Below are 22,209 nucleotides of genomic sequence, written 5' to 3'. Positions count from 1 at the left end.
ATCACACTCTTATGGGAAAAGGACAGAAAGAGGCAGTGATTGATTGTGTGTGTGTGTGTGTGTGTGTGTGTGTGTGTGTTCGATGATAGTAAAAGCAGACAAACCAATATTGAATAGAAGCTCCTAAAACACTGCTTCATGACAGACTAGATGTCTCATTTTACCTGTTAAATGACTTTAGTAAAACACCTCAGTAGATTTGTACAGTTATTGATGAGCGGCGTTCCCTGTGCAGAACTCACCATCACAATAGACTGGTGTTTCTATTTGGTTACTAGGGTGTTTTGCAACCTGATCTCACAGGAAAATGTAACTTTGTTATGAGGTGGTGATTTTGGATGAATTCATACAGTGTGAATTGTACAAAAATGCACAATTATTATAAAAAGCATGAAGGTCCACCGCTGAACATACCCATCACTGGGGCGTAGTACAACAGCCCTAGTTGCTAGGTTGTTGCTAAAGTGTTGTGGGCGGTTGCTAGGGTGTTTTGGGTAATTGCTAGGGTGTTATTAGGGTTGTTTGTGGTTGCTAGGGTGTTGTGGGTGGTTGCTAAGGTGTTGCTAGGGTGTTCTGTGTGGTTGTTTGGGTGTTGTGGGTGGTTGCTAAGGTGTTGCTAGGGTGTTCTGTGTGGTTGTTTGGGTGTTGTGGGTGGTTGCTGGGGTGTTGCCAGGATATTGTTGGTGGTTTGGTGGTCTGGGTGTATTTAGGGTGTTATTTGTGGTTGCTAAGGTGTTGTGGGTGGTTGCTAGGGTGTTCCTAGGGTGACCTTTGTGGTTGTTTGGGTGTTGTGGGTGGTTGCTAGGTTGTTGCTAGGATGTTGTTGGTGATTTGGTGATTTGTATGGTGTTCTGGGTGGTTTTTAGAGTAGTGTTTGTTATTGTTAGGGTGTTTTGAATAGTTTGGGTGGTTGTTAGGGTGTTCTGGGTGGTTGCTAGGGGTTTTGTGTAGTTCTTAGGGTGTTGTGGGTGGTTGCTAGGGTGTTCTGTGTGATTTCTAGAATGTTGTTTGTCATTGTTAGGGTGTTGTGAATGGTTTGCGTGGTTGTTAGGGTGTTCTGGGTGTTTGCTAATGTGTTGCTAGGGGTTATATGTGGTTGTTAGGGTGTTGTGGGTGGTTTGGGTGGTTGCTAGGGTGTTGCTAGGGGTTTTTGTGGTTGTTAGGGTGTTGTGGGTGGTTTGGGTGGTTGCTAAGATGTTCTGGGTTATTGCTAATGTGTTGCTAGGGTGTTCTGTGTGGTTACTAGGTGTTTTGTTTGGAGTTTAGTAGTCCTGCACCTTCATGTCTCAGTGATCTTCTGGTCAGATGTGGCTCAGTTCCTCCTCCAGTGTGTGTCTGTAGGATATTTTCACCTCTTTTGTGGAGAAAATTAAGCGTCTGTTGTAAAGTAGCAGCACACTTTACTCAACAACAGCACACGATCTGAGAAATCATTCATGACTGTAAGCATGTCTACCAAGCTGTCTATCTGAGCTAATGTTAATGAGTGTTAGTATTTAGTTAGTGCAAGCTGAAAGTATAACATGATTCCTCCTCATCATCATCATCCTCACAGTTGCACCTCAGAGTCACTTTTGAAAACTGCTTTTTTCCGTAAGCATGTGTCGGGAAACTTTAATTTCTATGTGTGAGCAGACAGACAGAATGGGTTCATCGCTGGGGCTCTGAGACTTCACACACACACACACACACACACACACACACACACACACACACACACACACACCACCACACACCTGTGATTTAACGTGTCAGCTGAAGTCTCTTCATGTGCAGGTAAAGAGCAGAGACAGGCGGAGATCCTGTGAGTGTGTCGGTATGTTGTGTCGTTTCCTCAGAGCTTCAGTTCATAACATTTATAGTGAAATTCAGTTTTCAGACACATAAAAGCCACATTCACACTGCAGAGATTCTGAGTGACAGTCGAATCTAAATGCAGGAATGAAGAGCGTAAACTCATGAACCTGTGATGATCGACTTCTCTCAGTCGCAAACTAGAAACACTGAAATAAAAAAAACTTAAATGTCCGACAAGCCATGCCGATCTCTCGCCACACATCATGTTCTCACGCAGTGAAAAATACATTGCGGAGCAAAGAGGACACTGACAACGCGTCAACAGACAAGACAGAGCAGGTTACATTTGATATGAAACAAAGTCTCAAATTTTGTAATTTTTAAAGAAATTTAAACAATAAATACCATTTTGTGGCTCTTTAATGTGTCGTGACAGATCGCTGTAGCACCTCAGTTCAAGCGGCTCGTGAGTCGATCATCTCTTCCTACTAGTTCATTTATAGCATCAAATAAACATGAATGAACATCAGAAGGAATGTTGTTTCAATCCCGGAAAGACGTCAGTGAACACCATTTTTCAAGTTCAAGTCCACCTACGTTAGTCTGCTAACTCCCCTTACTGCTTTGTCGGACAAAATGGCGGATTCGGCGTTATGATTGGTTAGATCGCCTGTCAATCAAACTCCTGGCGAAGGGTCAATTGATTTTTAGCAAGTGTTTTATTAGGGGTTAAAATGCGTAGCAAACTTATTGTAATTGCAAGGATTTTAAAAGATCAGCATTTTGCCCTGAAAGTGATAAGACCAAACCGTAAGTCGTAGAGACGTCTACAACATCACCAAGGCTCACCCCGATCGGCCTGATGGGGGCGCTACAGCAACAGTGTTTGCAGTGGGCGTGGCCACTTTTACTAAAATGGCTATAACTCTTGAACGGTAAGAGAAAAGTTCACCAAACTCGGTACACCTATGTACGGGCTCGGTCTGTGGTCTCGTGAAAAAGGATGGGGCGACTGGTCACTTAGTGGCACTATAAAATAATAAAAAACACAAAAACAGCTATTATAGCTACGCAACAGTCAGTCCGATTTACTTCAAAACTGGCATGCGGTGTCTTTGTCCAAGGTGCCGCTATTGTTTACGAGGACATTCATGCATTTTGAAAAACACGCCGGCTGTCGGCCAATGAAGTTTGAGCAACTTTTAGACAAGGTTAATGGAGGCCGATCGGCATGAAACTCGGTGGGCCTGTTTGACTCACGGCCCTAGAGGTCTGTGAGAAATTGGAAAGAAATTGGCCACCGGGGGGCGCCATTGCAATGTTTCGCACATACACACAATATTCATATCGTATGTTAGATATCCCTATTCAGAACAACTTTGCCTCAAGAACCACTGCTGTCAATCAAATAATTCGTTAAATATTTGAGAATATTTAAAAAATCTACTTTTGTGAACCAGTCAGTTTTTCACTCAACCTTGATGAAACCACTGCAGTACAATTCTCTGGACTCTATAGGTCAATAATTATATATATACCGTTTGGATAGCTATAACAGGGTCATTTAGAAAATGGGCGTGGCCAAGTGTACACAAAAGCCATAATTCTTAAACTTCTGAAATTAGGTGAGCACATGCGACACATGATTATAAACAAACATGCAAACTTTTATGGAGACTGGACTATAGATGGCGCTATAACAGTTAAAAAGGTTTCAAAAACACATTATTTCTATGGTAAATATCCTGAAATTTCTGATTTAGGTGTTTACAGGATTGCTATATAACATGTAATATCTTACAATTGCGCTTAAAGGCATTATAGAGCTTGAACTCAGATAATTGTTGCTCGCAGCTGTATTTTTGATTGTTTTTATTGTGTAATATGTGTCAGTCCAGCAGTGTGACGTGTTTTTGTACCAGCGTTTGTCAGGGTCAGAGCCACAAGGCTATAAATAAAAATAAAACTCAGGCTCATGTATTTATGACATCAATTACTGCTTTACTTGTTCAGAAACAGAAACTTAAAATGTTATTTGAGTATTTTGCTTTTCATATTTTTGGTGTAGTAGGGTGCAGCACTTCCAGTAGGATATCTTACAGGCTGTCAAGCCAGGAAAACTCTGACAGCATGCCTTCACAAACACCCCATTTATATATAAAGCTATATATTATTAAATTGTATATACTGGTAAATGAGTGGTAAATTGCCTACCACTGCCACTGCAGTTCACACGCTCTGGCACGACCCTGGTGTTTGCTCAGATTGAGCCGCTCTAGACGTCAGAAAGTGTTTGTTGCATCAGTTTGACTGTGTTGAAGCTGCTGCTCTGAATGTCAGCAGTGACACTGAAACACGGCCACAAAACCATTAACCTTTATATTCACACCACACACACACACACACACACATTTCTCCACCTCTTTCTCTCACGCGTCTCTCACTGATGGATGTTTTTTTCCTGAAGTCTCATTATCTGCTGATTAAATGCTCTTTAATCTGAGTGTAATATATTATTTCATCTGTGTGAATCACACAATGAGCCTGTGACGTTCCTGCGCTTGATTTATTTCCGTCGGGTTTCCCTGATGTTTTTTTGTCAGCTCTTTGAGCTCAGATATTCACTTGAAGAGACTTTGAGTTAATATTTTAATAATTTTACAGCACAGTCACATGTTCATGGCTCTCCGATGTTATTAATGGTCATCATGTGACGTGCATGTTTTTATTTGAATTTATATATATATATATAATTGCTTTTTAGTAGGTGTTTTATTTTCATTGTTTTTTTTACATTTAATGTTTTATGTTGATATTTTTTTTATTTATTTTAATTTTGTATTTTGTGATTTAATTGCTTTTTAGCAATTAAATTTTAATTGTTTTTAAATTAATTTGACATTTTTATGATTGAATTGTTTTTTAAAAAGTTTTTTTTTTTTTTTTTACAAAAGGTTGTTTTTTACATATATTTTAATTTGACATTTTATGATTGAATTGCTTTTTACTACTTTTTATGTCGATTGTTTTATTTTTTTAAAATGTATTTTAATTTTATGTTTTATTATTTATTTATTTATTTTTATATATATTTTAAAATGATTCATTGTAGCTTTACCTTGTTATTTTAAATATTTATTAGCTTTTCATTAACTAACAAACACTATTCAGGAAAACCTGCCATAACGAATGAACTCAAGATTTCTGGGAATGATTTTCAGTACAATGCGCTCAGAATTCAGTGTTCAGAGAGAATCATGCTAAACAAGTTAATAAAACCAAGATAAACTGTGAACATGTTTATATCTGCATGTCTGAATGATGATCTGGTTTATTAACGCAGACATTCAAAGGAAACTCCACTGATTCCTGCTTTACAATCTCAATATGAAGCGTCTCTGTTGTGTGTTTCAGGGATTTTGCGTATGTGGCTCGTGACAAGAACACGCGTGTGTTAAAATGTCACGTGTTTCAGTGTGAGAGTCCTGCGGAAACCGTCGCCAGCAGCCTGAAGCAGATCTGCTCCAAGGTGAGGAGGAACCCGTTCACACAGCCAGAGGAATAATTCACATTCACACAGCAAACACTCGCATTCAGACGGACAAATCGAATCACTGGTCACAGATTTATTATCTGGCTCATGAATATTTATGAGGAAAGAGCCTCAGTAACCAATCATCTGTCCCGTTTCATCTGAAACCATTTCTCTGCTGTTCTGTGAAAAGATAAATGTGTGTTCGTGGGAGAATATCTGCGTTTATTTCTCTGCTGTCGTGTGTGTGTGTGTGTGTGTGTGTGTGTGTTTTAGTATGCGCTGTCCATCCTCATGTAAAGTTGCCCGCTCAGCACGTCCATCCACAGACGTTGATTAACATTGAGCTCAGATTTATACGCTCAGATTAACGAGCTGCGGGAGGATGAAGGCGATTGGAGGATTCTTTCCTCAGTTGTTTTGTTTGTTTTCTCAGATTATGGCCGAACGCAGGAGCGTCGGTCCCGGCGCAGGTTCCTCATCTCAGTTCAGCTCTGATGTTCCTCTCAGAGGTAAGAGATGGAAAGTCACATGACCAGTGAAATCTGAACTGTTTGATGATTATGAGTGACTTTAGAGCAGCGCTTCTCAATATTTGACAATATCTGAAGACCTCAGTGTAGGATAAGATCTTTAGTGTGCTTTTTAAATAAACTTCTGCATTTTTTTTTTTTTTGCAAATTGATTTTTTTTTATATATATATATTTTAATTTCACATTTTTAGGATTTAATTGCTTCTTAATAAGGGTTTTATTTTGATAGTTTTTATTTTTACATATATTTAATTTTTTTTTTTTATAATTACAGTTTTTAATATAATATCCATCTCTTTTTCTAGCTTTTGCATTACTGCATAAAAGTGTTTGTTTTCAACTTTATTTATAAAATAATTAAATAAAAAATTCTAATTAAATTCCATAATTCCAGACATTTCAATAACTGAATGTTCGTCAAGGTTTACACTTTTTATTTCCAGTTAATTTACATGACTTTCCTAGTTTTTTTGATTACAGGATTTTTTTTTAAATAAATAAATTTATAAATGAATAAAATAATAAATTCATAAATATCCTTTTTTAATTTTTTAGCCATTTATAGCAATTTATACCCAATAAAATATTATTGAGCTTGACATAGCAAGAGACATTTGTGTTCATTGTAAAAATTTCCATGATTTTTAAGCTTTTAATTAATTTTCATGACTTTTCCAGGTCGAAAAATCACACTTTTTAAAATTTCCTCATATATTCATGTTTTTGAAGACTTAAAAATGATGTTAAAATAAGAAAATATGATGTCAGCTCACATGTCGGTTTATAGCTGTTTTAGCTTATTTTAACATTTGCAAAATGTAATAGTTTTTAAAATAAATTTCTATTTTAGGCACAATTTATATTCCTCTACAAAACTCATTTCGATCAATTTAAGCAGAAGCTGTTAAACCAAACGTTTATAGTGTGAACAGATTCAATGACAAAATGATCCCAGACGCTTTCTTTGACGAGTTTCTGTGAAATGCTGCATTTTTGTACGAAAGTGAACTCGACGTGAATCTGGAGTTCTGATCACATGACGCAAATGCTTGTATTTTATTGGTTGGTGATGTTTTTGCTGAGTAAACACTGCTGCGCTTCACAGAGATTCATTGTTTCGTTGTAACGTCTTGTTGCAGCAAGAATGTAAATATAAATAGACCTATAAGCTGTTTAGCTTTATTTATTTGTTTTGATGTAAATATCTATTGTGTGTGTGTATAGAGGAGTCCATAAATAAAGCGTGTGATGGGACGCGCTGACCTCAGCACAGCTCGCGCTTTATTTCATTAGGTCTGTAAATGCCTACAATGATCAGTGAGATAATGAAAGAAGAGTTGAGCTGCGGTTCTGACCCATTAAAACACAATTAAAGCGTGTTACAGCTGTGCAGAGATCAGAGAATTACTCCTGCATTTACATCCGTCTCATCTTCATCTTCATCACAGCAGCTCGTCCAGTAGAAACTGTCTGTATTTATAATGCAAAGATTCCCAGCGCAGGATTCCTCATGTCCCGAGGGACGCATTGTTCTGTTTTCATCGTGCATCAAGAGCTGTGTGTGATGCATTTAGAGCGTCGATTCCCTCGCCGTCGCTCGGACTGACGAATGAACCTTCTGTGTGATGATCAGGTTGTGTTTCTCATCTGTGTGTTTCCTCAGTAGAGTTTCCAACGCCAAAGACTGACCTACAACACAGCTTCCATGTGCTTTACCTGGGAATGACGTCAGTACTGAGACCTATAGGTAACACACACACACACACACACACACACTTACACACAAACAGACAGAGTGTCTTCGAATCATTCGAGTCAAATTTATTTTCACAATATGCCTGGTTTTCAAAGCATCTTCACAGAAAGTTAATCTGTCTCTCACAAGGTTCATCTCTGCCTTCATAGACAGATCACTAGGTTTTGGAGTCATTTTGTACATTTGTAACTGTACAGAACTATAATGTTCTTCTCAAACGGTGTGTTTCAGGAATGGACATGATAAATGGAGCGATAGACAGTCTGATGTCCTCCGCAGGGAAAGAGGACTGGACCCCCGTCCTGCTGAACGTCGCTGACGCCACGATTACTGTCATCAAAGAAAAGGTGACGCTTTCTAATTTTTAAAAAAAAACATTTTTTATTGTGTTTCTGCCCTGAAACAGTTACTGTAAAATCAGAGACCTCAAACTTCTCTCCCGTATTCACCTGTCTGACACTAGGTGGCACTTTAAGCAGATTCACATTTTTGCTATAAACTTCACAATAGATCAAACATTAAAATAAAAACAAACACAAAAAGCACATTGATTTCCATCCCCTCATAGACAAACATTTACAAACTAATCCATGGCGGTTTGTCTGAAATATGACATCTAGAGACAAAAATGTTTCAAAATAATTTTTATATGATTTGTTAAAACTGTTTTGCAGACATAAGCTAATGTAATTTTGATTTGATTCTGATTTAGATGCTTCTTACATTCACATTATTAACTTAAATACAATGCAACACAATTCATGCAAGTGCTTTAGAAAAAACTATGAAAACGAAAAAATACAAGCTTCATTTTTATTTTTTTTACGGAGCCCCTAAAGGGACATGATGGAAAACATTTGAGATTGGAGGAAAAATTATATTTCAGTGTTTTTTTGCGAGTAAAACACAAAGTTCCTCAAGGGGGCGCAAGCATTGTGTGAGTGAACGCAAAGTTTCTCAAAGAAACGCTGAAGTTTTGAGAGCGAACACAAATTTTGCAAACAAACGTAAAGTTTCTCGAAGGAACGCAACAGTTTTAGATGCTTCTTACATTTTGATTTTATTTGTTAAAAGAGTAGTTCACTTCAGAAATAAAATTTCCTGATAATTTACTCACCCCCATGTCATCCAAGATGTTCGTGTCTTTCTTTCTTCAGTTGAAAAGAAATGAAGGTTTTTGAGGAAAACATTGCAGGATTTTTCTCCATATAGTGGACTTCACTGGGGTTCAACGGGTTGAAGGTCCAAATGTCAGTTTCAGTGCAGCTTCAAAGAGCTCTACATGATCCCAGACGAGGAATAAGAGTCTTATCTAGAGAAACAATCGGCCATTTTCTAAAAAAATATATAAACTTATATACTTTTTAACCACAAATGCTCATCTTGCACTGCTCTGTGATGCTCCACGTATTACGTAATCACGTTGGAAAGGTCACATGTGACATAGGCAGAAGTACCGATCCAGTGTTTACAAAGCAAATGTGCAAAGACCAAGTCAAACAGCCTTTACAAAAAAAAGTAAAACAACGATGTCGGACGATTTTGAAGTTGGAGGAGAAAATGAGATGGAGTTTTTCACCCTACCGCGGTACTTCAGCCTACGTCACGTGTGACCTTTCCAACGTGATTACGTAATGCGTGGCGCATCACAGAGCAGTGCAAGACGAGCATTTGTGGTTAAAAAGTATATAAATGTTTATTTTTTTTAGAAAATGTCCGATGGTTTCTCTAGATAAGACTCTTATTCCTCGTCTGGGATCGTGTAGAGCTCTTTGAAGCTGCACTGAAACTGACATTTGGACCTTCAACCCGTTGAACCCCAGTGAAGTCCACTATATGGAGAAAAATCCTGGAATGTTTTCCTCAAAAACCTTCATTTCTTTTCCACTGAAGACAGAAAGACATGAACATCTTGGATGACATGAGGGTGAGTAAATTATCTGAAGTGAACGAATCCTTTAAATTGTTCTGCAGATATAAGCCAATGTAATTTTGAGGTGTGACACATGATGACTGATTGAGTGATTTAGTCATTCTCTTGTTTGGCTGATATATGTAGCCTATAATGACCAATTCATCTGTATATTGTGAGTTTAAATGCACAAACGACACAACTTGTCCATATGGGCACCAGGACAATCTGAGACACGTGACAAATTGGTCTTTTCTTGGACCCTGAAGACACGTTCACATTTATTCCAAATGTTTGATGGATAAAGTGTCTAAACAGGCCTGTGTAAATTATTCATAGCGGGTGACATCAGACAGACAGATTTATTATTGTCATTTCTCTTCTGTTCGGGAAGGAAGAGGAGGAGGAAGTCTTAGTGGAGTGTCGAGTGCGCTTCTTGTCTTTCATGGGTGTGGGGCGTGACGTCCATACGTTTGCATTCATCATGGACACGGGAAACCAGCACTTCCAGTGTCACGTGTTCTGGTGCGAACCCAACGCGGGAAGCGTGTCGGAGGCCGTGCAGTCGGCCTGTGTGGTGAGTGTCACAAACACACATCACATGTTTCTCATTTAGGAATATTCCAGGTTAAACCAGGTAAAGTGATTATCCGTAAAGCACAGTTGACATGAAGAAAACTCAACCACAGGAATTACTCTAGTGACACATAACCAGACGAATAACTAGAACAATAGTCCTGAGAAACTTCTTGAGCGAACGGAAAAGTTTCTTGAGCGAAACGAAAAAGTTTCTTGAGTGAACGAAATTTTTTTCGAACGAACAAATTTTTTTTTGAGCGAAGGCAAAAGTTTCACAAGCAAACGAAAAAAGTTTCTCGAGCGAATGCAAAAGTTTCTTGAACGAATGCAGTTTCTTGAGGGAACGCAAAAGTTTCTCGAGCAAACAAATTTTTTTTTCAAACGAACAAAATTTTTTTTCGAGCGAACGCTAAAGTTTCTCAAGCAAATGAAAAAAGTTTCTCAAGCAAATGAAAAAAGTTTCTCGAGCAAACGAAAAAAGTTTCTTGAACAAATGCAGTTTCTTGAGGGAACGCAAAAGTTTCTCGAGCGAACGAAAAAAAAATTTTTAAATGAAAAAAGTTTCTCGAGCGAATGCAAAAGTTTCTTGAACGAATGCAGTTTCTTGAGGGAACGCAAAAGTTTCTCGAGCGAATGAATTTTTTTTTTTTAAACGAACAAATTTTTTAAAAGTTTCTCAAGCAAATGAAAAAAGTTTCTCGAGCGAACGAAAAAAGTTTCTTGAACGAATGCAGTTTCTTGAGGGAACGCAAAAGTTTCTCGAGCGAACGAAAAATGTTTTTTTAAACAAATTTTTTTTAAACGAAAAAGTTTCTCGAGCGAATGCAAAAGTTTCTTGAACGAATGCAGTTTCTTGAGGGAACGCAAAAGTTTCTTGAGCGAACGAAATTTTTTTTTAAACGAACAAATTTTTTTTTTCGAGCGAACGCAAAAGTTTCTCAAGCAAATGAAAAAAGTTTCTTGAACGAATGCAGTTTCTTGAGGGAACGCAAAAGTTTCTTGAGCAAACGAAATTTTTTTTTTTAAACGAACAAATTTTTTTTAAACGAAAAAGTTTCTCGAGCGAATGCAAAAGTTTCTTGAACGAATGCAGTTTCTTGAGGGAACACAAAAGTTTCTCGAGCGAATGAAATTTTTTTTTTTAAACGAACAAATTTTACAAATTTTTAAAAGTTTCTCAAGCAAATGAAAAAAGTTTCTCGAGCGAACGAAAAAAGTTTCTTGAACGAATGCAGTTTCTTGAGGGACCGCAAAAGTTTCTTGAGTGAACGAAAAATGTTTTTTTAAACAAACAAATTTTTTTTAAACGAAAAAAGTTTCTCGAGCGAATGCAAAAGTTTCTTGAATGAATGCAGTTTCTTGAGGGAACGCAAAAGTTTCTCAAGCGAACGGAAATTTTTTTTAAACTAACAAATTTTTTTTTCGAGCGAACGCAAAAGTTTCTCAAGCAAATGAAAAAAGTTTCTTGAACGAATGCAGTTTCTTGAGGGAACGCAAAAGTTTCTCGAGTGAACGAAAAAATTTTTTTTTAAACGAACAAATTTTTTAATTTTTAATTTTTTAAGTTTCTCAAGCAAATGAAAAAAGTTTCTCGAGCGAACGAAAAAAGTTTCTTGAACAAATGCAGTTTCTTGAGGGAACGCAAACGTTTCTTGAGCGAACGAAAACATTTTTTTAAACGAACAATTTTTTTTTTTCGAGCGAATGCAAAAATTTCTCAAGCAAACGAAAAAAGTTTCTCGAGCGAACGAAAAAAATTCTCGAGCGAACGCAAAAGTTTCTTGAGCAAATGCAGTTTCTTGAGCGAATGCAGTTTCTTGAGGGAACGCAAAAGTTTCTTGAGCGAAACGAAAAAGTTTCTCGAGCGAACAAAAAAAGTTTCTCGAGCAAACAAAAAAAGTTTCTCAAGCAAACACAAAAGTTTCTCGAGCGAACGCAAAAGTTTCTTGAGCGAATGCAGTTTCTTGAGGGAACACAAAGGTTTTTTTGAGCAAACGCAAAAGTTTCTTGCGCGAAACGAAAGTTTCTCGAGCGAATGATTTTTTTTCGAGCGAACTAATTTTCTTTCGAGCGAACGCAAAAGTTTCTTGAGGGAGCGCAACAGTTTCCCCAAGCGAACGATAAAGTTTCTCAAGTGAACGATAAAGTTTCTCAAGCAAAACGCAAAAGTTTCTTGAGGGAACAAAATGAGGGAACGTGAAAGTTTCTTGAGCGAACGCAAACGTTTTGTGAGAGAATGCAAAAGTTTCTTGAGCGAACGCAAATGTTTTGTGTGAACGTAACAGTTTTGAGAGTAAACAAGTTTTGAGAACAAATGCAGTTTATCGAGCGAACATTTTTTGAATACAATAGCTGTGAGCGAACACAAGTAAACGCAAAAGTTTTGCAAATTAAGTTTCTTGAGGTAACATTATTGTAAACATGTTTACTGAAAAATATCATAAATCTTGAGTGCATACAAGTACATAAAATCATACCAGTATAATCTTGTTTTCCTGTAGTTGCGGTATCAGAAGTGTCTGGGGAAGACCGGCTCCTCGGCTCCGTCCTCTAGCGACTCCGTCACCCGCCGCGTAACGTCCAGCGTGAAGCGGGGCGTCCAATCAATCATAGACACTCTGAAAAAGAAGCCCGCCCCCGAGGTTCCCCACCAATGACGGAACAGAACAGCTGTGATGGACAGCAGGTGTGTGTGCGTGTGTGTATTTACTGATGCAGCCGAGAAGAGCAACACAACATAACAAAAAAAGACAAAAAGTGTAACGCGAGATGAAGGAGATGTCAGTGTGCGTAACGAGAAGCATTTCGAACGACTGTCCTGAATGAAGCATGCCTCTGCCTTACACTAACACATTTTCACTGAAGTATTTCGAGGCCGTCAGAGTTCATGTCTCACCGATCCCGTCACGCTCAGATCAATGTAACTCTTTACACGCGTGACCTGGATTCAAGCTCCAGTCTGATTTGTGCCATAAGTGTGTTTCATTTCAAACCACCCACTCATTCAAAGCGACTTGCACACTTGGGAAATTGGATCCTTTGAAATTTTGTTCTCTTTCTGCAAGAAATTTAGAGGGAATTTTCTGGTGTTGGGTATTGGGAAAGGAACGTGTGTGTAAAATGTTTCAGTGCATCAAGCACACAGCCTGACGGATCAGATCATGATGTTCAGTGGGAATATCGTAACACACAGTCTGTATATCATCTGCTCAGATCGATACTGTAATGCCGAGCGAAATGGGAATTTTCTGACCACACAAATACACATGCACCTCATTTAAACACTTAGGCCTGGAAGATTCCCTGTGCAAGTACGCAAATGCAGACGTGAATGCTTGGCAAACGTGCACTCCTTTTGTACATACGCAACACAAGAGACCTCAGTACTGTCCTTCAAATGTCTAAATGACATTAAACCAGATGTTTTATTCAGATGTCCAGCTAAAGACATGTTCACGTTACTCAACATTAAAGCCTGACATACAAAATACTAGTTGAAATGGAAGTTTATTGAACATCATATTTGATCTTTACTAGAAGATGTTGAAACAGTATCGATTCGATTTGTAAAATCTGAATAAAATTCAACAATGATTCAACATCAGCAAACCATCATATTTTTCTACCGTTGTCTTTAAAGATCAACATTGTCTGAACACAGTTCCTCACTGTAGAGGACGTCGGGTTACGCTAATGCCCTCTATAACTGCCTTTGTGGCAATGCTGAAGATGCAAAACGTACTTGCATTGCATTATGAATCGTGGAACGCAGTGATGCATGAACTCGAGCTTGCTTAGCTAAAAGATTTTGCGTACTTGCATAGAGCGTTTCAGACTTCAGATGAGCCACACACGCACACATCGAGCCCCTGCTACAGTATGTCGAGAATAAACAAACACAGGAATGTTATTTCTCACAAAATGGTATTTTAAAACCCAGATCAACCACTAAGACACTCATTTTTACACCATATTAATGTAACATGTTGTGGAAATAAATTACATCACAAAAAAAAGTGTCTGTCCTTGTTTTATTTGCATGCATGTTCCAAATGACATTGGAAAATATGCTTGTTTTGATGGCAGTGACATTTAAATGGTAAAGTTTAGTAATAATAATGAGTTAGATGGGATGTCTAATAAAGATTAAAGGTCTTAAATACTGAGATAAGAGTAAAATACTGATGGTAGCCGCACTAATGTGTGTGTCAGAGCCACGGCCGCAGATGATTCAGTCTCGCTCTGAACGCCGTTTGGCTTCGAGGGAGAGCCGGTGTCAAGTTACTCCACTGCAGGTGGGTGTGGGCGGGGTTTGTAAGGGCGTGGCTCCGCCTCTGTGGAAGAAGACTGTCACTTGACAACAGAACAGGAGGAAACGTGACAGTCGCCGGCCGCAGCACTTCATGTCGGCCTTTAGGTGGCGCAACTGCCACGGAGGAGTGAATGTCATTTGCAGATACTGCAGCCGCGTTCAAACCAGTCAAACTGTTACAGTATAAACTGGAGAAAGAGGTGGGGTTAGGGGTGGAGCCTGTTGTATTAAGGGTGGAGCCTGTGGTGTTAGGGGTGGAGCCTGTGGTGTTAGGGGTGGAGCCTGTCTTGGAGAACACGCCCTGAGAGAGACGTCGAGAACTACAGGGTTTATCTGTGGAGATACAGAAGTAAACAGGAAGTTAGGTTAGTTTTCCTCAGTGGTTTACTCTGAAAAAAACATTACCGTTAACGTGTTAACTGTCAGTGTAGCTTTTTTAATAGCCTTTTTCCTCATCACATATTTTAATAATCACAAATTGCGTATCATTTGAAAGCTTCACTCAAAATTCATCCTGTGAAAACCTTTTTGAAAACAGACATTGCGTTACTCAGGAAACAGTACTTTAGCGGCTCAATTTTTGTGATATCAACTTCAAATTTGGAACACAACTTGGTGAGAGATATGGCTTCAGATTTTGTAAAATATGTAAAAGAAAAACAGACCAATCTTAGGTCTGTATTCCAAAGCATTCATGAATTATGTCCACTTAAGTTCAGATCTGTGCTCAAAAGCCACAGACAGTTAACAGGTTAATAAAGATATTGTTATTCAGCTAGTTAAATTAACCATAGTGCAACGGACGCCGAGGTGACTGAGTTCTGCTGTCGTTCTGATGACAAACTGTCGGCGCCGAGCTGCTTCCTTTCATCTCGTGGCTCAAGAATTCCGCTACACGTGATTGGTCGCTCTGTGTGGCGTGTGGGCGTGTCTTGATGGACCGCGCTTTATTGGCAGGTGCTCTGCGGGACCGTCGGCCTCGGCCTTCTTTCTTGATTGGCTGGTTTGGGTGGAGGCCGTCTAACAAGCCTTTGGCCGCTGCGCGAGCGAGCACTTCCTGTGGCGTTTCTATCACTTCTGGTTCAGGCTGTGTAGGAGACAAACCAAAAAAAGGCCTGAATTCTATGTATCAGGGTATTTACATGACAATGATATACTAAAAACGGAAAAGCTATTCCTTTGCATTTTTTGTGTACAAACGACAATGTTGCCAAAATGATCCCTGTTCGCACGGATCCGCGAAAACAACTAAAATCACTGTATTCTGCTGCCAGGCCAGTAGATGGCGATGTCAATTTGTAAAGAAACACTACGCACTAAACTGAACATGTAATATGCAAGAAAGGCACAGTTTTCACAAATTTACACAGACGATAACGGCATCATTTTCAAAAACTTGCACTTTAAAACCTGTTTACAAAAGTTTGCATTTTCAGGCCCCCAAAATGCTGTTGCCGAGTAAATAAATGGCTAAAACGTATAAAAAAAGTCTGTTATTAGTTGAAAATGGTGTTGTGTTAATGGCCCCTTACATGTTTTGAAAAGTCACTTTAGATAAAACATCTAAAAAAATGTATAAAATGGTGAAACATTCGAACATCGTACCTAAAAAAGAAAATACATATAATATGAAAAAATAATACATTATTATTATATACAAAAGGTCAAATTATAATAATAAAATAAAATATTTTAAAAATATATTTATATAAGTATTTTACAAAAAAGTTAATTTTCCTGAATTTTTTTTGATCCAAATGTATTTATTTTAAAATGCATCAAAGAGGTTGAAAAAATGCTGTGGACCAACCGGAACATTTCCAATTATTCAGGAAAAAATATTTTTCTCAAAATGTACATTTCTCCGTGTGTTGCATGTTAGTTCAGTGTGTTTCTTAAAGGATCTCCTGCTGTCTCAGCACCACACACACACACACACACACACACACACACACACACACTCCCAGTGAATAATTCAGATGGTGTGTGTGTGTGTGTGTGTGTGTGTTTGAGGACGTGAGGTTTTGCCCTGTTGACGCTAACGCATGCAGACATGAGGCTGAATTATTCAATACATCCTGCCGTCCTCCTCCTGAACATCACACGTTTATTGCCCATCATGTGGTTTTGATGCAGTTCTGGCCCCAGATTATGGTCATTATGTTTGTCCTTTAGCTGAACATGAGGTCACACACACACACACACACACACACACACACTGCGGCCTACACTCTTAAAAATATAGGTTCAAAAAGGTTCATATTTTTGGTTCCCCAAAGAACCTTGGAACCATCATGGAACCATCATTGCCAATAAAGAACTTTTATTTTTAAAGAGGATCATGTTCATCTGTCTTTAGTGTGTATTGTTGCTGTTTGAGCATGAAAAACTTATTATTCTCTATATCAGTGTCAGTGTTTCTGAACTCCTGAAACGCCTCCATTGTAGTCTTGAGTTTTCTTCACAATATTCCTCATTTAAATAATTCATACGCAGAATAAAGGGGCGGGGCCTGGTTGAGTTCGTTAGTAGTGTGTTGAAACTGGTGGTTATGGTAAGGGGCGGGACATTTCCCTATTGGCCAATCACAACACACTGCTCCCAATCAGAGCACACTGTGCTTTTCAGAAGGAGGGGCTTCATAGAGACAGGAACTAAACAGAGCGTTACTGACAGACTGGGAAGAGAGGAGCTGCAACAATGGAGAATATGAGGAAAGTAATCAACATTCAAGCAGGAAAACCTGTTCTAGTAGAGCACAAAAACAACATCAAGACTTTGAGAAAGGGCATGATAGGTCTAAACGCAGCTGAAGACTTTATTGGTCCCAGGTGCGAGCGTACAGATGCATCATAAAACCGGGAGGAGGAGGACGGTAATATTTCCACACACGCGTCTAATAGCCTTTTTATGAGACCTTCTTAAGCGAACCACAATAATCTTTATTAGTGGCTTTTATTAGTCGTGGCAGGAAGGATATGGGGGCTTGATGATGTTTTTCTGACTGTCAGAGGAGGAATAAATATGACGGATTGCCGTAATCTAACACAGCAACCTTCATCATATATGAAACGTACATAAACGTTCTCACACCCGTTTACTGCAGATCATTTCAGGGGAACTTTGATCCACCAGAAAGATCCCAGCAGGAAGCTGAATCGAGTCTCTTTTCCTCCCTCTTGCTCCGTCTCTCCGCTGTTTATTTTTAGCTGCAGATGAAAGCGAAGGGAGGGAAAGACGGGATTCCTCAACAGACACGGCAGGATTAGTCAATGAGAACATGGACATGAGAAACAAAGAGCGTCTCCATCAAACCCCAGAGAAACTCCTCCCAGCATGCTTTGAGGCTTAACTAGCAAAAACAACATCACAAAAACACAAAAATAACCAGCCTAAAAACACGATATCTGTTCCAGCTCACAAACTCGCTCTTCCGTGTTCCGTTTTTTTTTTTTTTTACTTAATTTAACAAAAAAAAATTGTGTGTTGATAACTGGAAGCCACATTGAATTAAACATGCAACATGAGATCATGTGACAGCAGTGTAGCATACTACTGTCTGAAACATTTATCTTTGCATAATAAATATTTTAAAAACTACTATGCAGCATATAGTATATGTGCAAGTATTCCATTCTGAACCATATTTCACTTCCTAAACCACATTCAAGAGCTTTCAAAGACACAAATGAGACTAAATCATACATGACACCATTTGTTTTTAAATGAGCTAATATGGTTTTCTCCAGGGATCCTGATAGGATGATCCACGTCAATCACACTCAGGGGGCGGGACTGAGTTCATTCTCATTTATGTTCTCCACTCTCTCGTTTGGAACATCATGTGGGTCAGTAATTGTTCTTTTAAGGAATTATAAATCTGATGTTTAGTACCTGTCGTGTGAGCAGAGCTAAGAAACAGCCATTGTGATGATCTGATGCTTCCAGTCTGAAGAAGCTGGCCTTCATCTCCTGTGACCCGTCCTCATCCTCAGTGATGGAGTCCTGCAGGAGATCTGGAGAACTCAAACTGACACACACACACACACACACACACACACACACACACAGTTTTTAAAAATATTTTTTTTGGACAGAGGTTTACTTTATTTGCTTTGGCTAAATGTGTTAAATAAATGTAAATGTACATAATTCCAGCAGATTTCTAAAGAGAAGTGACGTATAAAAACTGTTACTCATTTTCTCGATCATTAGTGCAAGATCTGAAAAGTTTGTAAAAATCAAAACAAGTAAATAATTAATAACATAAAAATGTTAAAATGAATGTTTGGTGTTATCAAAGTGAATTAAATTAAAAGTAAAATACACAAATATCATTAAGTTACTTCTGACTCTGAATAAAACAGTAATTTATGTCATCAAATTATAAATCTGTCCTAAATAATGAATAAAAATCACTAACATGACACTTGTAAATAAAATCTGAATAAATTTAGAAACTTGTGTAATGCATATTATTGTATTTATGTACAAAATATCCATAATTAATAATATATAAATAAATTTAATATACATGAATAATATACAATATATACAAATTTATATAATATATAAAATTATGTAATGTATAATTATGTATAAAATTACGTAAAAAAAACAAGTGATTTATTTGAATATTTTGTTATTTTCAAAGCTTATTGGTACATAATCTCATAATAAACAGAATGTTATTAAGCATCTTTTATTTCATTCTAATGAGTAACTTTTTGGAACTGAATCCTCAGAACTCTGAAATCAAAACAAACAAACAAACAAAAAAATACTGGTTTTGCTCAGAACAAACTGAAATGAATTCTGAGCAGAAAAGTTTTATTATTTGTTTTTATTATTATTACTCGTTATTTTATTCATTTTCAAGTACAGAAAAACCATGATCACAAGAAACAACTAATGTGGAGATGTAAGTTCCCACACACACCTGTAGGGCGGCGCTGTGGAGTGATTCTCCTTTGTTTGTGAGAGGATCGTCTTCAGCACCTCCTCATTCTCCTCTGAGCGAACAGAACAGGTGGAGTAAAGCACCGCCCGCACCTGAGGAACTACACACACACACACACACACACACACACACACACACACACACACACACACACACACACACACACACTGCCATGACTGTCTGTTCACTGACGAACACCACTCGATTCACCGTTAATTAACGGCGTGTTAATCTGCAGGGAGGGACGGAGCCTCTTCACGCTCGATAGCCGCTGATGAATGGATCTCTCTCTCTCACACACACACACACTAGATCAATAACACACAAATCATCACAGAAAATTATGAACGTCAATACAGGGAGGCATGTTCAAATCACTCATCAGCTTATTTGAAACCACTGGATCAGCTCTGGTTTACTCAGATTCTCTGCTGGTCTACACTAGTTTACGCTGGTTTACATTAGTTTGATCTCAGGGGTGTTAGAAGAAGAAGCCATGAGAGGATGATTTTACTTGGGGACAAAAAAAATGGACTAAACCACAATATTTTATAAACATCTTTTAGTTTTATCAAAATAAAGGATGTTTATGGATGCTAAATATTGTAAAAACTGATCTGCATCACAGATGTTGTCAAAACTTAAACTAAGATTGCATTAAAAAATATATATATTTTAAACATGTGAAATCAATGAAATATACCTTAATAACTGAGAAAAAATAAGTTAAAATTTGTAATTTTATTTATCTGAACAATTTTAGTGAATTATTTTTGAGTGAATTATTTTTATGAACAATTTTTAGTGAATAATTTTTCTGAATTATTGTTAGAGTGATTTTTTTTCTTAATTTTTAGAGTGAATTATTTTTTTTTCTTAATTTTTAGAGCGAATTGTTTTTCTGTATTATTTTTTAGAGTGAATTATTTTTCTGAACAATTTTTATTGAATTATTTTTCTGAATTATTTTTTAGAGTGAATTATTTTTCTGAACAATTTTTATTGAATTATTTTTCTGAATTATTTTTGAGTGAATTATTTTTCTGAACAATTTTTAGTGAATTATTTTTCTGAATTATTGTTAGAGTGATTTTTTTTCTTAATTTTTAGAGTGAATTATTTTTTTTTCTTAATTTTTAGAGCGAATTGTTTTTCTGTATTATTTTTTAGAGTGAATTATTTTTCTGAACAATTTTTATTGAATTATTTTTTAGAGTGAATTATTTTTCTGAACAATTTTTATTGAATTATTTTTCTGAATTATTTTTTAGAGTGAATTATTTTTCTGAACAATTTTTAGTGAATTATTTTTCTGAATTATTTTTAGAGTGATTTTTTTTTCTTAATTTTTAGAGTGAATTGTTTTTCTGTATTATTCTGAATTATTTTAGAGTAAATTATTTTTCTAAATTAATTTTTAGAGTGAATTATTTTCTGAATTATTTTTAGAGTGAATTATTTTTCTTAATTTTTAGAGTGGATTTTTGTCTGAATTAATTTTTAGAGTGAATTATATTTCTGAATTATTCTGAATTGTTTTCTAGAGTGAATCATTTTTCAGATAAATCTTTTTTAGATCATTTAATAAAGAGTTTAAACTCAGTGAAATGAAGCGGTATGAGGACACAGCTCCGTCACACACACTCACACTGGACGACGCGCTGCAGGTCTTTCTTCTGTCGGCACACGAGCGTCTGGAGTTTCTCGGGAGAGACGGAACCATGTGACAGATCCAGCATGAGCCGCGGGTCTGAAAGTGGTCCAGAACAATCACATGTGACGGATGCTCAGAGTCTCTGTGCAGTACAATGACTGTGTGTGTGTGTGTGTGTGTGTGTGTGTGTGAGTGTACCTCTGTTCTCCTGCATGATGTAATCCACAGGGTTGCTGACGGCAGACAAGGAACACGCCGGCATCACAACCATCACACGAACCTCCCGCAGACGCGTGTCAGACACGTCCAGAGACTCCAGAGAGACTGAGAGCAGCTTTACATCTGACAAACACACACATTTGTTTTGTCTTCAGTTGTTCTGTAGAGGAACTCAAAATAACTTAAAGGATTATGGCAATACAAATTGTCCATTTTTTCTTAGTGAACGTCCCCAAAGGGACTTTTTTTCTGCAGATTTGGACCCCTGGAGACACGTATTAGCATTTTTCTACAGAAATATACCAAGGTCACACACACACACACACACACACACACACACACACACACGTTTGAGTCTAACCTTCATCAGTGTCTCTCTATCAAGCTCATTTATACATTCAGCACGTTTATTTTAAGCAACTTAAATTGCATTCAAGACATATTTTTATCAGTTCATGCACCTGGCGTTGTGAGCACCATGCTGTTCACATCATTAGATTATATCATTCATTAACTGCAAAAAATAATTTAGATGTAAAAGTAATATTTATCTATCTTTCATACTGTACATTAAAATGTTGTGATGTCTAAATGCACTTTTTTATGTTAAATTAGCATTTAACTTTTAGTTTGTATATATATATTATCTTACAATTTATATACATGTATCTAAATATACATAAACACACACACACACACACACACATATATATTAAGATATAATATAAAACAAATTTGAATTTTCTTTGTTTTTCAATATACAAAATATATGTATATATGTGCAATCTAATTCACTTTTTGCATGTAAAATTTTCATTTATTATTTAAAATATAAAATATTCATTTATTAAGTGTTTGAATTTTTGAATTGAGTTTTTTATATATTTATATATTATAAATTATATAGTATATATATATATATATATATATATACATATATATACTATATAATTT

At 37.1% G+C, this 22,209-nt stretch overlaps 2 protein-coding genes across 4 annotated transcripts in view; one reads left to right on the top strand and one right to left on the bottom strand.

Annotated features, from left to right (window-relative positions):
- The window catches only part of LOC127494042 (amyloid beta precursor protein binding family B member 2), a 28,049-nt gene extending 13,946 nt beyond the window's left edge, over nt 1-14,103 (top strand). Inside the window, exons 9-14 of one of the 2 annotated variants that reach the window (XM_051859602.1) lie at nt 5,212-5,326; nt 5,766-5,841; nt 7,530-7,610; nt 7,851-7,966; nt 9,926-10,108; nt 12,612-14,103. In XM_051859602.1, coding sequence (XP_051715562.1) covers nt 5,212-5,326; nt 5,766-5,841; nt 7,530-7,610; nt 7,851-7,966; nt 9,926-10,108; nt 12,612-12,767 — 727 coding nt within the window. In that variant the 3' untranslated portion in view covers nt 12,768-14,103. Of the gene's footprint in view, nt 1-5,211; nt 5,327-5,765; nt 5,842-7,526; nt 7,611-7,850; nt 7,967-9,925; nt 10,109-12,611 lie in introns of both variants that reach the window. The other variant, XM_051859600.1, reaches the window with a different exon arrangement.
- A 20-nt stretch (nt 14,104-14,123) lies between these two features.
- LOC127494043 (putative methyltransferase NSUN7) overlaps nt 14,124-22,209 on the bottom strand; it is a 25,570-nt gene continuing 17,484 nt past the window's right edge. Inside the window, exons 8-13 of one of the 2 annotated variants that reach the window (XM_051859603.1) lie at nt 21,235-21,378; nt 21,031-21,132; nt 19,362-19,482; nt 18,317-18,452; nt 15,212-15,509; nt 14,124-14,755 (exon numbers count right to left, since the gene is read on the bottom strand). In XM_051859603.1, the coding sequence (XP_051715563.1) occupies nt 14,319-14,755; nt 15,212-15,509; nt 18,317-18,452; nt 19,362-19,482; nt 21,031-21,132; nt 21,235-21,378 (1,238 nt within the window). In that variant the 3' untranslated portion in view covers nt 14,124-14,318. The remainder of the gene's footprint in view (nt 14,756-15,211; nt 15,510-18,316; nt 18,453-19,361; nt 19,483-21,030; nt 21,133-21,234; nt 21,379-22,209) is intronic. The other variant, XM_051859604.1, reaches the window with a different exon arrangement.

The sequence above is a fragment of the Ctenopharyngodon idella genome, chromosome 14 (assembly GCF_019924925.1).
Source record: "Ctenopharyngodon idella isolate HZGC_01 chromosome 14, HZGC01, whole genome shotgun sequence".
NCBI classification, from domain to species: domain Eukaryota; kingdom Metazoa; phylum Chordata; class Actinopteri; order Cypriniformes; family Xenocyprididae; genus Ctenopharyngodon; species Ctenopharyngodon idella.
The sequence above is the reverse complement of the archived record's forward strand: the minus strand, read 5'-3'. Positions and strand labels throughout refer to the sequence as shown.